At 36.5% G+C, this 14,237-nt stretch overlaps 1 protein-coding gene across 26 annotated transcripts in view; it reads right to left on the reverse strand.

Moving 5' to 3' along the window:
• CLASP2 (cytoplasmic linker associated protein 2) overlaps nt 1-14,237 on the reverse strand; it is a 142,110-nt gene that overhangs the window by 56,730 nt on the left and 71,143 nt on the right. For all 26 annotated transcript variants that reach the window (XM_066191626.1, XM_066191599.1, XM_066191631.1 and 23 more), the window contains 5 exons: nt 12,103-12,182; nt 6,658-6,750; nt 5,863-6,008; nt 4,274-4,409; nt 1,405-1,475 (listed from right to left, as the gene is read on the reverse strand). In XM_066191626.1, the coding sequence (XP_066047723.1) occupies nt 1,405-1,475; nt 4,274-4,409; nt 5,863-6,008; nt 6,658-6,750; nt 12,103-12,182 (526 nt within the window). The remainder of the gene's footprint in view (nt 1-1,404; nt 1,476-4,273; nt 4,410-5,862; nt 6,009-6,657; nt 6,751-12,102; nt 12,183-14,237) is intronic.

Below are 14,237 nucleotides of genomic sequence, written 5' to 3' on the forward strand. Positions count from 1 at the left end.
GAAATAAATGAAACAATAGTACATTTACCTGTCAAATAAGGGTATTGGTCACCTTATTGGAAAGTTAAAATATTCTGTATGTTAAGCAAACATGCAGGCTAACTAATCTTAAACTTCAAAGTAACACATGTGGTTCAATTAACAATGTGCTGTTCAAGTCATGTTGTTACACACACCCTATGTTAACTATATTAGTCCCAAAAAATCTGACATAAATTAATGAAGTTGAAAAATTTGTAGAGAGTATAAAATCCTAATATAAAAAACAAGTATTAAAGACACAACTTCTGTCCAAAACACTATTTCCATCCTTCCATCTGTCACTATGGAGTATGTAGCATAAAGCGAAATACGAGACCATTAGCAGAGGGCTCTACATATAGAAAGCACTGCAAAAGGTTTTCTGGCACTGTATTAATGAAGTTATGTAACTGTATTCATTAATAATTTGGGAATTCTGACAATTTAGCAAACTGCCATTAGCAAAAGGCATACTTTTAAACTATGTCTGAAGCTAGATGCTGATGAAAAATCAAACTGACACAGATGAGGGAGGTGTAGATAATTTTCCAACATGTAGCGAACTTGACAGCCTGAAGCTATCACTTTTTCTGGTTATTCAGCATTTTTGACCTGTTCTGGAGGGACAAACTTGCATTTTATTCTCCCAAATCCTTTGGACATGAGCAACGCGTGGCAAGAAACCCTGAAATGCTTTTCACTGCTACAACCAACCCAGTGTTTCGTTGTCCTTCCAAAAGAATGAAAGCAGTGAGACAATGCCTTCACTGATACTCACTGGATTGTGAACTGCAGTACCAAAGCCACCTACAGTCTAAACCTTCCTCAGTAAAGCCACAGCATGCAGAGGCACTGAAGGCCTGTTAATTGTTTTGCAGTGAAACCAGGAGTTGTGGCAGGTCAGTACAATCTGGGTTGAAGTAACACTTGCTTTAGATGCAAAAGCAGCTTAGACTAAAAAAAAGTAATTCAGATCCTCAAGTTGTTTCCTGCACACACAGTGACATCACTTTCAGTGTCGGCCCAGAAACAGCATTAACTGCTTTTGTGTGATTCAAGCGCAGAAAATTACACTCTGTCAAAAAACAATTATTTTTCTCAAGAGCCAATCCAAGTGTTCAAGCATTATGTTCTCAGAGAAAGCAACATGCTGGAGATGTAGCTGAATTTTAAACACAACACCACATAGATGCTCTGCGTCCTAAGGTAGCTGCCACTGTCTCAAGGCTGAAGTTAATTTTTGTAGTTTGCAGTTTACTGGGTAACAGTTTTGTGTGTTCAGAGTTTATGGCCATAAATCTTCTAATTGGTTAATTTTCACCATATGATAATCATATTTTTAAAAGCAACAGCTTTAATCATTTTAGTTTATAATGTACTTACCTTCTAACTGCAACTGATTTTGAGGTACAGTTGCTTGTTATTAAAGGTATGAGTCGTGGCACATGAGTATGCTGACAAAAAAAGACAAAGCAGTTAATGAGAAAAGCATTCCTGAATTTGTACTGTACTAATTAATTCAAACAGAACTGACAATATAATGAAAACTGCAATAATTTAAAATGCTCACCAAAATGAAATCATAGGATACTATTAAATGAAAGACTACTATTAGCATGTCTATTGATTAAAGCTATTTTCTTCCAAAAGGTCAAGCAAAAACCACTTCCAGTGCCATCAACAATCACATCATGACATGCAATACTTTGCTGTCAAAAGTAATCTAAGTAGTTCAAATGTAGCTGTCTTCTCAAAGGAGTTGAAAGCTGATGCTATTTTAGCTTTGCCATAGGAAAAAAAAATAGTAGATGTAGATGTCTTAAAAGTCAGGGTTATAGAACAAAAAGGGAATCAATAAATATGAAAATATGGGCATTCTTACAAGGATCAGTTTGATTAGTGCCACAAGGACCAAATTTCCTTTAATGCAAAATATGTCAATAAAGTAATAAAAGCACTGATATATACGCAAGCTTATATATAAAATCCATATGGAAACACCTGATGTAATAAACTACATTAAATCCAAATGCATTACAGAATTCAGAATTAAAGCTGCCTTACTTCAGCTTATCTTAACTACTTGTAGACACAAAGGATTACCATTTTAATTCCAAGTTTCAACAAATCTATTTTCAGGTAATTTCTTTAGTCCTTTCTTGATTAAATACCTAGAGTAAACAGTCCCCAATACAGTGTGAAACAGTAGGCTAATTTTAAAAAAATCCAAGATCTTAAGAAGTACAGTACTGAAGAATTCTTACTCTCTCATGTATCACAGCTGCAGGATATAAACACACAAATCACAAAAAAAGCAGAGATAATCATCAGCTCACAGAGCACTGCCAATTTTAGAATTAGGAAGGAATTAATCAGAAATTCTGGAAGAGCCTAACAGTTATATTTGTTTGCCCTGATATACTTTTAAACACAGTTTTAAGGGGGGTTGTTTGTGTTTTGCATAGATTGCAAATTGAAAAGAGCTTAAGACTTTCAGAAAGGGACAATGGGCAGATCAGGGGTAAAAATAAAGGTTTTTTACAGATGGAGGAACCGGTACATTCAAAGTCTTTGGAGCTATCGATGTTGTAACTTCTAGAAAGTATTTTGTAAAGAAGTCAAGCCTCAGGCTGGCTTTCATTCAGTTTTGAAGACGTCACATTTCATCTGCTACTCCTTTGGGAATGTAATGACATGTGCTTCCTTGCAAACCACCTTGAAGATCAGCTGACAAACCTGAATTCCACCTCCTTCTGAAAAAGACTTCTGCCACCATGCCATCTCTCCATGATCCCCCTTTTTTCACTGGCCTCCCCCCACCTTTTTTTTAATTGGATTCATGATGTACTACGAGTCAAGAAAGAGGAATCAGACTGCAGTGTAAGAACTTCCTGGAGAAGAAATATGATATCCAATGAAGGCACAAAGAGGCACAAATTTTCTGCCAGAACACTTCACACATGCCATTTATTGGTTGGATATTTGAACACTGTGGAGAGGATTTTCTTGTTTTTAAGCTGCAAATCCACTATGTTAAGTAACAGCTAAGAGGAACAGAAATTTAAACAAAATCAGGGCAACTATAGCTGATGTGTAAGCTTGTCTTCAAATGAACCGAACCAATAAAGCCAATTTAATGTAACTGGTGAATGTTAATAGTTTCTTACATGCCTGAGCTTGTCTTAAACTATTGCAAATTGTATTGTTCTCTCACAACTTTAATTATCCTGTGTAAGGTGTATTCCTTCTCTCACTCTCAAGTCTGTGGCATCTCACAGTGCAGTGCAAGAGTCTGGGGAAAAAATGCCAAGGGATTTAGTCTTAGCCCAAGTGCTGATGCAAATGCATGCAGAGGTCTCAGAGCACATTCTCAGAGGCACAGACAGAGCAAGTACACATTCCAAACCATGTTAAAGATGTATGCTGAACAAAAGGTGTAAGAGATGAAACCTCTTAGGTTTTCCAACAATTTACAAAATTAAAACCACCAATGAGATCATAGTAAACTGCAGTAAGAGCTTGGCATTAAGAACACCACAACTTCTAATATAGAAACCACAGGCAATCTCTTACTTTATGTGAAACACAAATGTATCAGTACAAGTCCCAAAACTCTTCAGTATTTTGCCTGAGACACCAGTAGAAGATGCTCAAAGAACACTCAGTAGTGAACAGCTAAGATGGAGCACTTCTCTGTTCCATACACTATAGCTTTAAGGACTCAGTTTTGAAAGTTCCTGAATTAAAAAATGTAAGTCTCTATTGGATTTTTCTTTCATGAACTTGTGCTTTCTGAACTGATCCAGGTATGCACAGTCTCTTCAACATTTTATCATTAATTCCATAGTTCCAAATCTTTTTTTGGGGGAATGTATTTGTAGAAAGATATACCTCTGTTTTGTTGTTTGCACTATTCAAGTTCTCACTAGTTTCTCAGCTACTAGCTTAACTCTGTCTTTTCCAAAAAGGCAGTTAAAAGCAGTTATCCTTTGAAACACATTTGGTCTTTTTGCAATTAACACATTACAAAAATCCCCCCAAACCATGTTGTTTTTCATACCTATTCTAATATCTTTATTATGACAATGCTGCCAACTGGTTTCAATGACACACAGCTTTTTTCCACCCATGAGAAATATTACTCCTCTGTTAAAGAAGGATTTAAAAACCTGCATTTCAGTATAGCTGTTAACTCTGCCAAGAGGCACTACCTGAGAATTCCTAGCAGGCAAAGCGAGAGAGAAGCACCTACCCGAATAATGAACCTGATGGCTGCGCACCCAGAGGTTGCCATCACTTTGGCGCTGTTGGGAACCAGGTTAAAAAGAGTAGGCACAATTGCTTCAGCGCCATGGTCAAACTTGTTTCCCAGAACAGTTGAAAGGTGGCTGTTTAGGAAAAACATTAATTAATTTTTTAGTCTTAAAATAACGAGGTACATTGTGGATTTTAAAGATACATCTTCCCAAACAACAGAATTTCTCAATTTCATGATTTCCAGGCAGGCTAAGAAGCCAAACGTGAAAAACTTTATTTCATAATGAGAAACAAATACTACAATTGGAAAGCCTGAACATTCATGTCTGCATAAAGTATCATTGTATTTCTGCTTTTTAACACACTTTGAGATGCATAAATCTAAAATTTTAAATAAATTATCGAGGGTTGTTTTTTTTTGTTTGTTTCGAAGGCAGACAAAACCACTAAACTCGCCACAACCAGCCAACCATAAAATTTGACTCCCTGGTCTGTTAAAGGTTACATTTTCAGTTTTAACAAATATAACAACACACACTACAGACTCCAAATGTCCACTGGTGACAGCAAACGCTTCTTTCGTGCAGAAAGACTATATAAAAAGAATTTGTAGCCAGCAGCAAATGACACAGCAAATACATCAAAGTTTTAGTGATCAAGGAAAATTCCAGGTTGTTAGGTCTGGATGAGAACATTTACAGTTTTACACTGCATACTTTTACACTGCTCATAACTTCATCTTAGGAAAGGTTACTTTGATTTTCTCAAAGTCTCGATTTCCTTGGAAAGGGCAGTTGTATGTTTCAACATTTCTCCCCGGTCTGTTCATAAAGGAGACCAGTATAGCAAGGGTGAACTCTGTGGTGTTCCTGTTTCAGATGGCCACTGAAAATCACTGGTTACACTGTCTTTCCAGAGAATAAAAAAGTCATGGAAAACACGGAAATGGGAAAGACTACCCTGGTCTTCCCCTCCGCTCTTGAATTTAAAGGAGTCCATGACATGCTAACAGGTGAAGATTTCATTTCAGTTTAGCCATGGCTTCTAAAATTATCACAGTCATCTGTCTCGTGCCCAGAGAGCCAACCCTGGAAGTGCTCAAGGCTAGCCTGGATGGGGCTTTGAGCAACCTGGTCCTGTGCAAGGTGTCCCTGCACTGCCAAGGGGGTTGGAACTAGATCATCTTTAACATCCCTTCCAACCCAAACCCATTCCATGGTTCCATGAGAGGTATTACCTCACCAAAATGCTCTGTGTTCAAACCACTACAGCACTATTCACATTGTCTTTACAAGCAGTCCAATCACCCGAGCACAAGTGATCCTGAGATAAGTCCCCAATATTATCCACTGCAGTTTGTATTAACCTGCACTAACGATGACTTTGCAATGATGGTAACTGGTTATTCACATATAGTCTTTTACAGGATTATCAACTACGTGTATCCCCTAAGAGAACAAATTCCTTTAAGCATTTCTTTTCCTCTGTGGCTTCTGATCCTTCTGGAACACTGATAAAGCACCTCTAAGCCAACCTCACACAAACATCCAGCAAGGTACACGAAGGCACAGGAACAGTACTTACGCTACAGTAATGCAGGCTTCCCTGACCACCTGGGATCTGAGATCCTTGGCTGACAGCTTGAAAGCACCATCCAACAGCCGTAAGTGCTGGAAAAACCCATCGTACTGTGCAGCTCCAGCAACCAGCAAGGACCGAACCTTCTTCAGCTAAAAGGATTAATGTCTTTGGGTTAGGACACTGACAACACACACTTCAAAATAAAAAAAAAAAAAAGGAATAGCTTCACTATGCAAAAATAAATGCAGGCATGTCTTTAAAGCAAAATTTTCAAAATACATGGCAGTAATTAAAAAAAAAAGTAAAAAAATTATATTAAGCTCTAGAGCTAAAAAAAGAGAAAAAAATCTCAGAATCCAGAATACAAATACACAAATACATAATTCTGTTCACATACCTGTTTATAAACATTTAGATGCCATAAATCTGATTAAAAAATATTAATGGAACATACACCCAAACATTTTAACCCTGTAAGTGGAACTTTTCATAGCCCCACACAAGAGGTACTAATGCTAGCAGTTAACCTGTAGAATGTAACTTTGCATAAATGCCAAACTTAAACACATATGATGGCCTTTAGTAAAGCTTCAACTTAAATGTCATCAAAAATGCATTCTAGACTTTAAAAAATACTCAAACTTACTTGGTGTACAGAAAGTCAAGGTGTAAGAATTAAAATGAAAATTTCTTTCATTACTTTGTAATGACTTTAGGAAAAAAGCATTTTAAAATATCTGGCTGTCTGTGCTTTATGAAATACACCCAACCAAGCCTGAAACCAGATAAAAAGTTTACCGCATTAGTTCGCTGATCCCAATCATGTTTGTCATCTGAGAGAATTTCCCTGATTTTGTTCAACGTTTCTTCAAGTTCTCTACTAGAATAGATCTGAAGTATTAAAAAAAAAAAAAAAAAAATCAGGAACTTCATATTGTTAATATCCCAAATAATGTGATGAAGAAAAATAGCTCAAGAAGAGTGAAAACATGATTTTAATCCCACAAATCTTATCCCCTAAGTTCCAGAGATCTGTGTAAGAGTTATAAAGGGGAATTTTAAGACCATCTGTAAGGATGTCACACAGTAACAAATATTCATTTTAAAAAACAGCTGAGAAACAACATTTTCCTTTCAACATTTTCCTTTCCTTTTCGCTCATCACAAAGATTTTACCCCCCACCTTTGTAATGAACTAACAATATCTACAATTTCATCAGCTCCACTTAAAAAAATAAATAATTCAACAGGAGCAGAGGTTTTACATAATCTGCTGCAATACTACCGAAACTCAGTTTCATTTTCATACTCACTCTTATAATAAAACTCAACCAACATTTTAACTCATTGCAACTCTTTTGAAGCTGGGACTCTCTGAGAAACAAACTGGGCTAGGCGAAGGCTGAAACTAAAATTTGTCTGAAAAATTAAATTAAAAGGCTTCCACAGCTTCTCATGCGTTGCCACTTTAAGACTATCATTCATTAACTTTTACAGTCAGTAAATAAATATAAGGAGCCACCTCTAGTCAGAATTCTCACTATACAGTAAGACCACCAATACTGAAACCTGAACAATCTTATCATGTAACAGTCATTATTTGGTTATAAATGAATTAATGTCTTTATTGAACTGTACCTGTATATGAACAGATTTTTAAAGAAGAATGGAATAAAAAATCTACTCATGGAAAAAAATTACTGTCAAATGAACTGATTTCCCTTCTATTTTCCTGGACATAAGTCAAAGAATGCTTTTTTCTGCTTCCACTGCATACACAAAATACAAATATTTTCCCCTCCAGCCTCAGAACAAGTTTAAGAGACTATGAAGCAAATTACTAAGCAGAAACGTCATCTGGCCAAGGTTTTTTTTTGTTTTCCTCCCCCCCCCCCCCCAAGTATTTTCAGCTAAACATTTCCACTTTTTTGGATCAGAAGATTTTTTACATAATCACATTGGCAAAACTCACTGGGGCCCATACACAAGCACCTGGCACCACCTGAGACACCTTCAAGATAGAGGGCTGCCAGATATGTGTCAGGACTTCAAGGGAACTCCTGGCTTTCTACAGCGAAAGCTGGACACCAGCATGATAACTTATGCAGCACCTAAATAGCACGGCCTGACGCTCCCTCATTATTTAAGTACAAGACATAACTTTTGTATGTGCAAGAGCACATGGAGGAAACAAGGGCCAGTGGTTAATACACCTTGCTTTGCATGAATTGATTAAGAACTCTGTCTCCTGAACACACTGTTCTAGCATGTACATATGCATCTTTCATCTTACTGGTCAAATGATGCAATGTCTTTCTGCTGTTCTGCAGTTAAGGTGAATGATTATTTTCTTTAAAATATCTTAATTTCCCAGGCACCTTCAAATTACTACTGTAAGTAAGGGTTATTTCCAATACAATTTAGTTTTCCAGTTCCCTGAGAATATCAAATTAATATCGCTTACAGAAAATAGGGAACCTTAACTCTATTGACATCTACTCTTTATTCAACACTTTAACAGAACATGGCTATGGAGGTGTGCATATTTCATGCTGGAATATGGAGGAGGTGAACGACATCAGAGCTCTAAAGCAGAACACAGGGTTTCCAGAATAAACAGGGTAGGAACCTTTCCGCAACATATAAATTAGTACACCTAGACCAGCTTCAGGAGGAAAAGAATTTCTGAATATACTTTATGAACAAAACTGAGATTTTTATTACCATGCAGCTCTGTAAGCTCTTCCAGGATACACTGGGGAAGCAGCTTTGCTGTTCTCTACAGGAGACATGACTGCATCCAGAAAAACCAGAAAGCTATTCCTCATTATTATTGTTCCCCTCACTGGAAGTCACTAAGCATCTGATAAATAACTAAATTAAAATGAACAAATGACTTAATGAAAAAAACTGGGTCCAAGTGTAATAGACTTTCTACTCCACTGCCCTCCAAAAAAATCGAACACAAGTTCTGTATCACCATTGAATATATTTGTGTATACTGGTAGTCCATTAATAGTTGTTACACAGCCCTAGTTTATTACTAATTCTGTAAGTACTATACTCTTAAAAAAAAAAAAAGTATTACATGTGTCTCAGTAAACTTTTTTATCAAAATCAATTTCCATTATGAAAGAAAATTTTTATTTTTCTTTGAAAGCGTGAGGGACTAGTCACTGATTAACTCTAGATGCAGCTTAAGTGATACTTCATGCCATCAGAATTCATAACATGATTCAACTTCCTGAGGATCTCCCTTTACCATAACCCACCCTGACCTGTCTCCTGCTCAGTTCAGAGCTTTAATATACAAAAAGCTCATCCTACAAGAGGAGAGGCAAAAATTCTCAGGAAACTCAGGATTTCTCTATGAACTTATCATAAAGAAGTGAAATGCAACAAGAAGGAAACAGGATGATGCCTTTTGGTGGCATCTAACTGAGGACTGTTCAATGCACACTCAAATCTCAGTCTGAAATCCTGGTTAAAGTACAAAAACCTTTTGCGAGCTGTTTCATTAAGCAAATCCTGAAAAGAGGACTTTTTCGTTGTCAGCCTCTGTGTCATGGAGAGACCATGTTGTACAGTATAATTACTGCTGCAAGACTAAAACATGCTGGGCAGCAGACAAACACAGAAACAACCTGTTGAATGGGTTAATGTGCACCCTATTAGCATTTCTAGGCAAAAAATTAATTTTTTTATTTAATTACATGGCACAAACAGAACTGGACTGAGGAATATTCAAATTGGCATTCCAGTGTAGAATTTAATAAATAGTGTAATTTTATTCTGTCAAGGAGAGAAATCCATAATTCTCCTAAAATAGGTTGTACTCACCTACTTTAATTTCACAGGAATAAAAGGCGATATTTTAATAATTTCTTTTCTCCCTGCCCTCAATTAATTATACTTTTTGGAGGCCAAGATGAAATTATGTGTTCAGCCAATGACATAATGCATTTTTTGCTCACAAGTTCCCACATCAGACTTTATAAAAAGAACTGAAGTTGTTTTCAAACAAATTTTAGCTATTAGTGGGAGTTACTCCTAATAACCCGAACACAGAATTTTCTTCTGTTTCAGCAAAGGTTTAAGTTGTAAAAACAGTATGGTTGTAATCTTTAATATGAAGGAACAATCCTGTCACTACAGTACTTTTTGGCCCACAGATCCATCCGACTACATCTAAAAATCACCCATCTTCTTCATAAACTGCTGCTATCCATTAGAGGGCAACATACACACACCTCATTAAAAGCAACTGCAACATCTAAGACAGAGAAATTAAAAGCTCAAACACAAGTAAGAATAACTATACAGGTGGAAAGTGTTTTCAATATGGGGATTCAAACCTGGGTACAAGTGAACAATATGACATTCCTAAAAAGAGATGAGCAGTCGTATGAACAGCTTACTGCAAAGTCAGATCTGCCACTGGAGACTTAAAACATATCCACACTGTAAGTAACCTCTATTTATTTGATTAATTCAGATGCACTTAATCTTGATCCAAAATTGAATCTGGTTTTCCATATAGTTTCCTTCCTTACTTTCACTGAAGCCACTACTCCAACACATAAATACAATGAAAACAGAAGAGACACAGGAATGGGCCTGGTAAGGTCCAAACAACTCTCTCCTCATGCCATCCTTTACTTTTAGGATAATTTAGTAAACTACAGGTCACAAACATTCTTTCTTCGCAAGTCTAACAGAAATTTCCCACTTCCTTAGTAATTAACATGGTCGGAGAACGTGAAAACTGCTTTTGTTTTTTTTTTTCTGAAAGATCAGAGATTGTCCACAACCAGAAGCATGAAGTTGGACAGGACGTCATTATTCTTAAGGACACTAAAAAAATTTTCTTTTTCTTGCATGTTCATCCATGAACCAAATAGGTCATTTTGGAGTCAGTTACACATTTCTCTCCTGTCTCCTCACCTCAACTTGAGGGAGATTAGTAAAGACACATGTCTTTCTCCTCTATCTTTTGCAGTTTAGAGAATGACCTACCTCCCTAGGCCATTCAGCAGTCAGACAGAAAATAACATGTGTTGGTTCATGTCATGGACCAACAGTTCAGTAAAGACATTAATTTATAACTAAATAGTGACTGTTGCATGGTAAGTGGTCACCCCACTTTTGCTCCTGCAGTGTTACCAACCAGCCTGAGTAATTAGAAAATTCTGCTTGGGACTGCAAACACTAAGGCACCGAACTACAGGCATCACATTCTCTGTACTGTGGAATATGGCTCTGTTCAACATAACAGGGACAAACAATACCAAGAGCTGAATGTTTTCGTCCTCCAAAGAATTCTTAACACAGTCTGAAGAGGCAAAGATACATAAAGCTCTTTAAGAGTTAGACAAAGACTTCGTTGATGTGACAGGGATCATGGAGATTGAGTGCTCCCTCATGAAAGCAGACAGTATTGCTGCCTGCAGAAGCAGATCTAACAAATAACTATGCTTGGGAAATAAAAATAGAATAAAAATACATATCAAGAAAAAGGAGTCTTACAAAATCCTTCTGTCATTTGGGAACTATGGCTTACTGAGTTTTTGGTTGTGTTCCACACCTCAGCTGCTCACTCAGACTAGCCCTTATAAGCTACACACATATTAAATGACTCAACTATGTGAAAGTATCAAATACATGCAATTCCCACACTAAAAGAATAGAAATTAAAATCTGATCTTTTAATTAAGAACTCAGAATCCAACAAGTTCATCAGTATGAAAATAAGGCACTAGATTTAATTTTTTAAAGTATTGCTAGAATAAGGACACGTACACCAGACACACATCATTACAATTCAGGCAAATTTGAAAATACAATTCTTCCTTTTTAAATTATTTGTCTATTTAAATTTCATTATGCCTTGAAATTGTAGCTCTAAGCTTTCCAAATGTTATGCTAATCTTTTTATTACTAAAACATTCACTTATTTTCACTAGCTTTCTGAATAAGTTTGAGAAAAGCAGTAAGGCATTTTAGCCAAAACACAATGTGGTAATAATTAGTAGGACAGTAAAGAAGAAGTGGCTTTTTTTTTTTTTTTTTGTAACTACTGGAAAAATATGAAGAGCTTTCCATGGTGACTCAAAGGTCAGCAAGAGTGAAAAGTAATGATGCTTGCATAGAATACTAAAATTACATAAATTTTAGAAGCAGGTTACAACATTATTGCAAATAATGTATTTCTGAAGACAAACACCAATATACACAGCATTTTACCTGTACAGTAGGAACATCTGTAAATGCCTTAATAAAATCATCCTCATCCACAGCTCCAGCTCCTCCTTCTTTAGAGGAACCTAAATAAACATAAAATACTGTTAAACAGGATCTAACACACATCAATGTTTTAAATCTCTTACAACCATCTTTCACCCTACCTACTTTCAAACGTTTAATGTATCTTACAAAAATGCTGCATTTTTGTGCAGAATTGTACATTACGTGTAGAATCATAAGAACTTGAACTGATTTCACCATAAGAAAAAAAATGACCTTTTTTTTTACCCAAAATGAACAATTCCAAGTAATTTCCAATTTGATAAATTTAATGGTGTCATAATTTTTATTTTTGTGTCTAATTGGAAACATGTTTCATCTAACAATCCTCTAGCATTCAATTCTGAGACCTGCACCTGACAAGAAGAATGTTCTAAAATAAACCTCCAAATTTCAAATTATTTACCAGAGCAAGGGCTATCCATCAGTAAACAGAATTCCGCAGGATGAATTTTCATCTTAACATATGTGCCCCTTAAGTAATCAGCCCTGAAAGTCTGGGCATTGATTTTTGTCTTTTCCAATATTCTCATGTGGAGCTAAGAAGTATGAGGTACATTTCTTGGTCTTAGGGTTACAAGAACTACAACAACAAAAGAAAAGACACAGCGAGGAGAATTTGTACTGGAGCAAAATCTGAACTTCAGTGACCTTGTTTTCAGACCACTCACAGTGGAACTATTCTCACATGACAATTAAAGTTGCCCAGCAGAAGGACTAGGGAAGAATACTGACAGGTATTCAACCACCTGCTGGTTTCACACTGGTATACCTAGCAAATTTCATTAAAATCTTGGGTAGAAGGTAAGACAACTCTAAGCAAGAAAATTATTTGTTAACAATGTCTGGATTTTGCTTTCCTGCAAAAACTCAGGTTATCAAGAAAACCCTCTTTTTAAAAGAAAGAAGCTCAAGTTTGCTATCAAATCAAAAAACAAAGTCATCAAGTCCAAGCTATGCTACAAGTCTAGAATTCCAAGCACAAGGTGAAGCTTGGTAGAATCCTTAAATATCTTCAATAATTGCATCAGGAAGGTAATATGCCAAAATATACTGACCACATGGAGAGAATCAGTCCACTTGAACATTTCCTTATTGAAAGGAAAAACATGATCTGTGATACCAAATGAGTAGTCAGGAACAAGTGCCTCTTTCAGACTGAGGCCAACAGGATAGATGGCAGAATGTTCTCCCTAATTGGCAGAATGCAACTGAAATGGAGGCATCACACAGAGAAGACATGCATTTTACTAATTACAGAACAAATAAAAACCATAAAGAAAAAGCATTTAAGAGGCTGAGCGGTCAACCGGAACAAAAAGCTAGGAATTCTTGATGAATCAGATTTTTGGTGGCTGCACTCTAAGAATGATGGTTTACAGTTTCTGATCTCTTAATTATGGTGAAGGAAATTATGTCTGCTGCGTTTGTATGCATGTGCAGTTCAGAAGCATGAGGGTGCACTACTACTAAAAATTTGGTGGCAAACTTACTAGATCTCAACACTGCTATGCAGAACAAGATCTCTCACATACCTTTGTGGCTCATTAGTGTAAAACCACAGAATCTGGACACAGTACCTGCAGTATGATCGAGGAACATCTAAAATTTTTTGAGTGCCTTAGCTCAAGGATGCTGTAAAGAGATGCTGTACACAACACATTTCACCGTGTGTATCTCCAACACCATCTCATAATTACCAGTGGAAGCCAGAAGAGAAAGAAGAAATTATAACCACCAATTTCTTCTCCTTCCAGAGAGTAGAGGGAACAAACCCCTCCATAAAGTTCATGAGTATTTGACCAGCTAAAAAAATGAAGATGGAAAGACCCATTTACAGCCAGAACACACCCTTCTGCCACATAAACTTGTACAGCCCTTCAAAGGAAGAATACCCTTGTCAGAGGAGAATTTTGTGGAGAGAAACCTTGAGGAAGTAATTTGGCCCAGCAGCACATGTTAAAGTAGGTGGTTCAAACAGCTACTTAGATGCTTAGATCATAACCTCATTTGTTTGCCCACAAATACTCTGACATTTAAGAAAGTCTCATAGAAACAAAACACAGTCAATATAC

The sequence above is a fragment of the Chamaea fasciata genome, unplaced genomic scaffold, assembly GCF_029207755.1.
Source record: "Chamaea fasciata isolate MVZ Bird 193981 ecotype frontalis unplaced genomic scaffold, bChaFas1.0.hap1 SCAF_1, whole genome shotgun sequence".
NCBI lineage: Eukaryota > Metazoa > Chordata > Aves > Passeriformes > Sylviidae > Chamaea > Chamaea fasciata.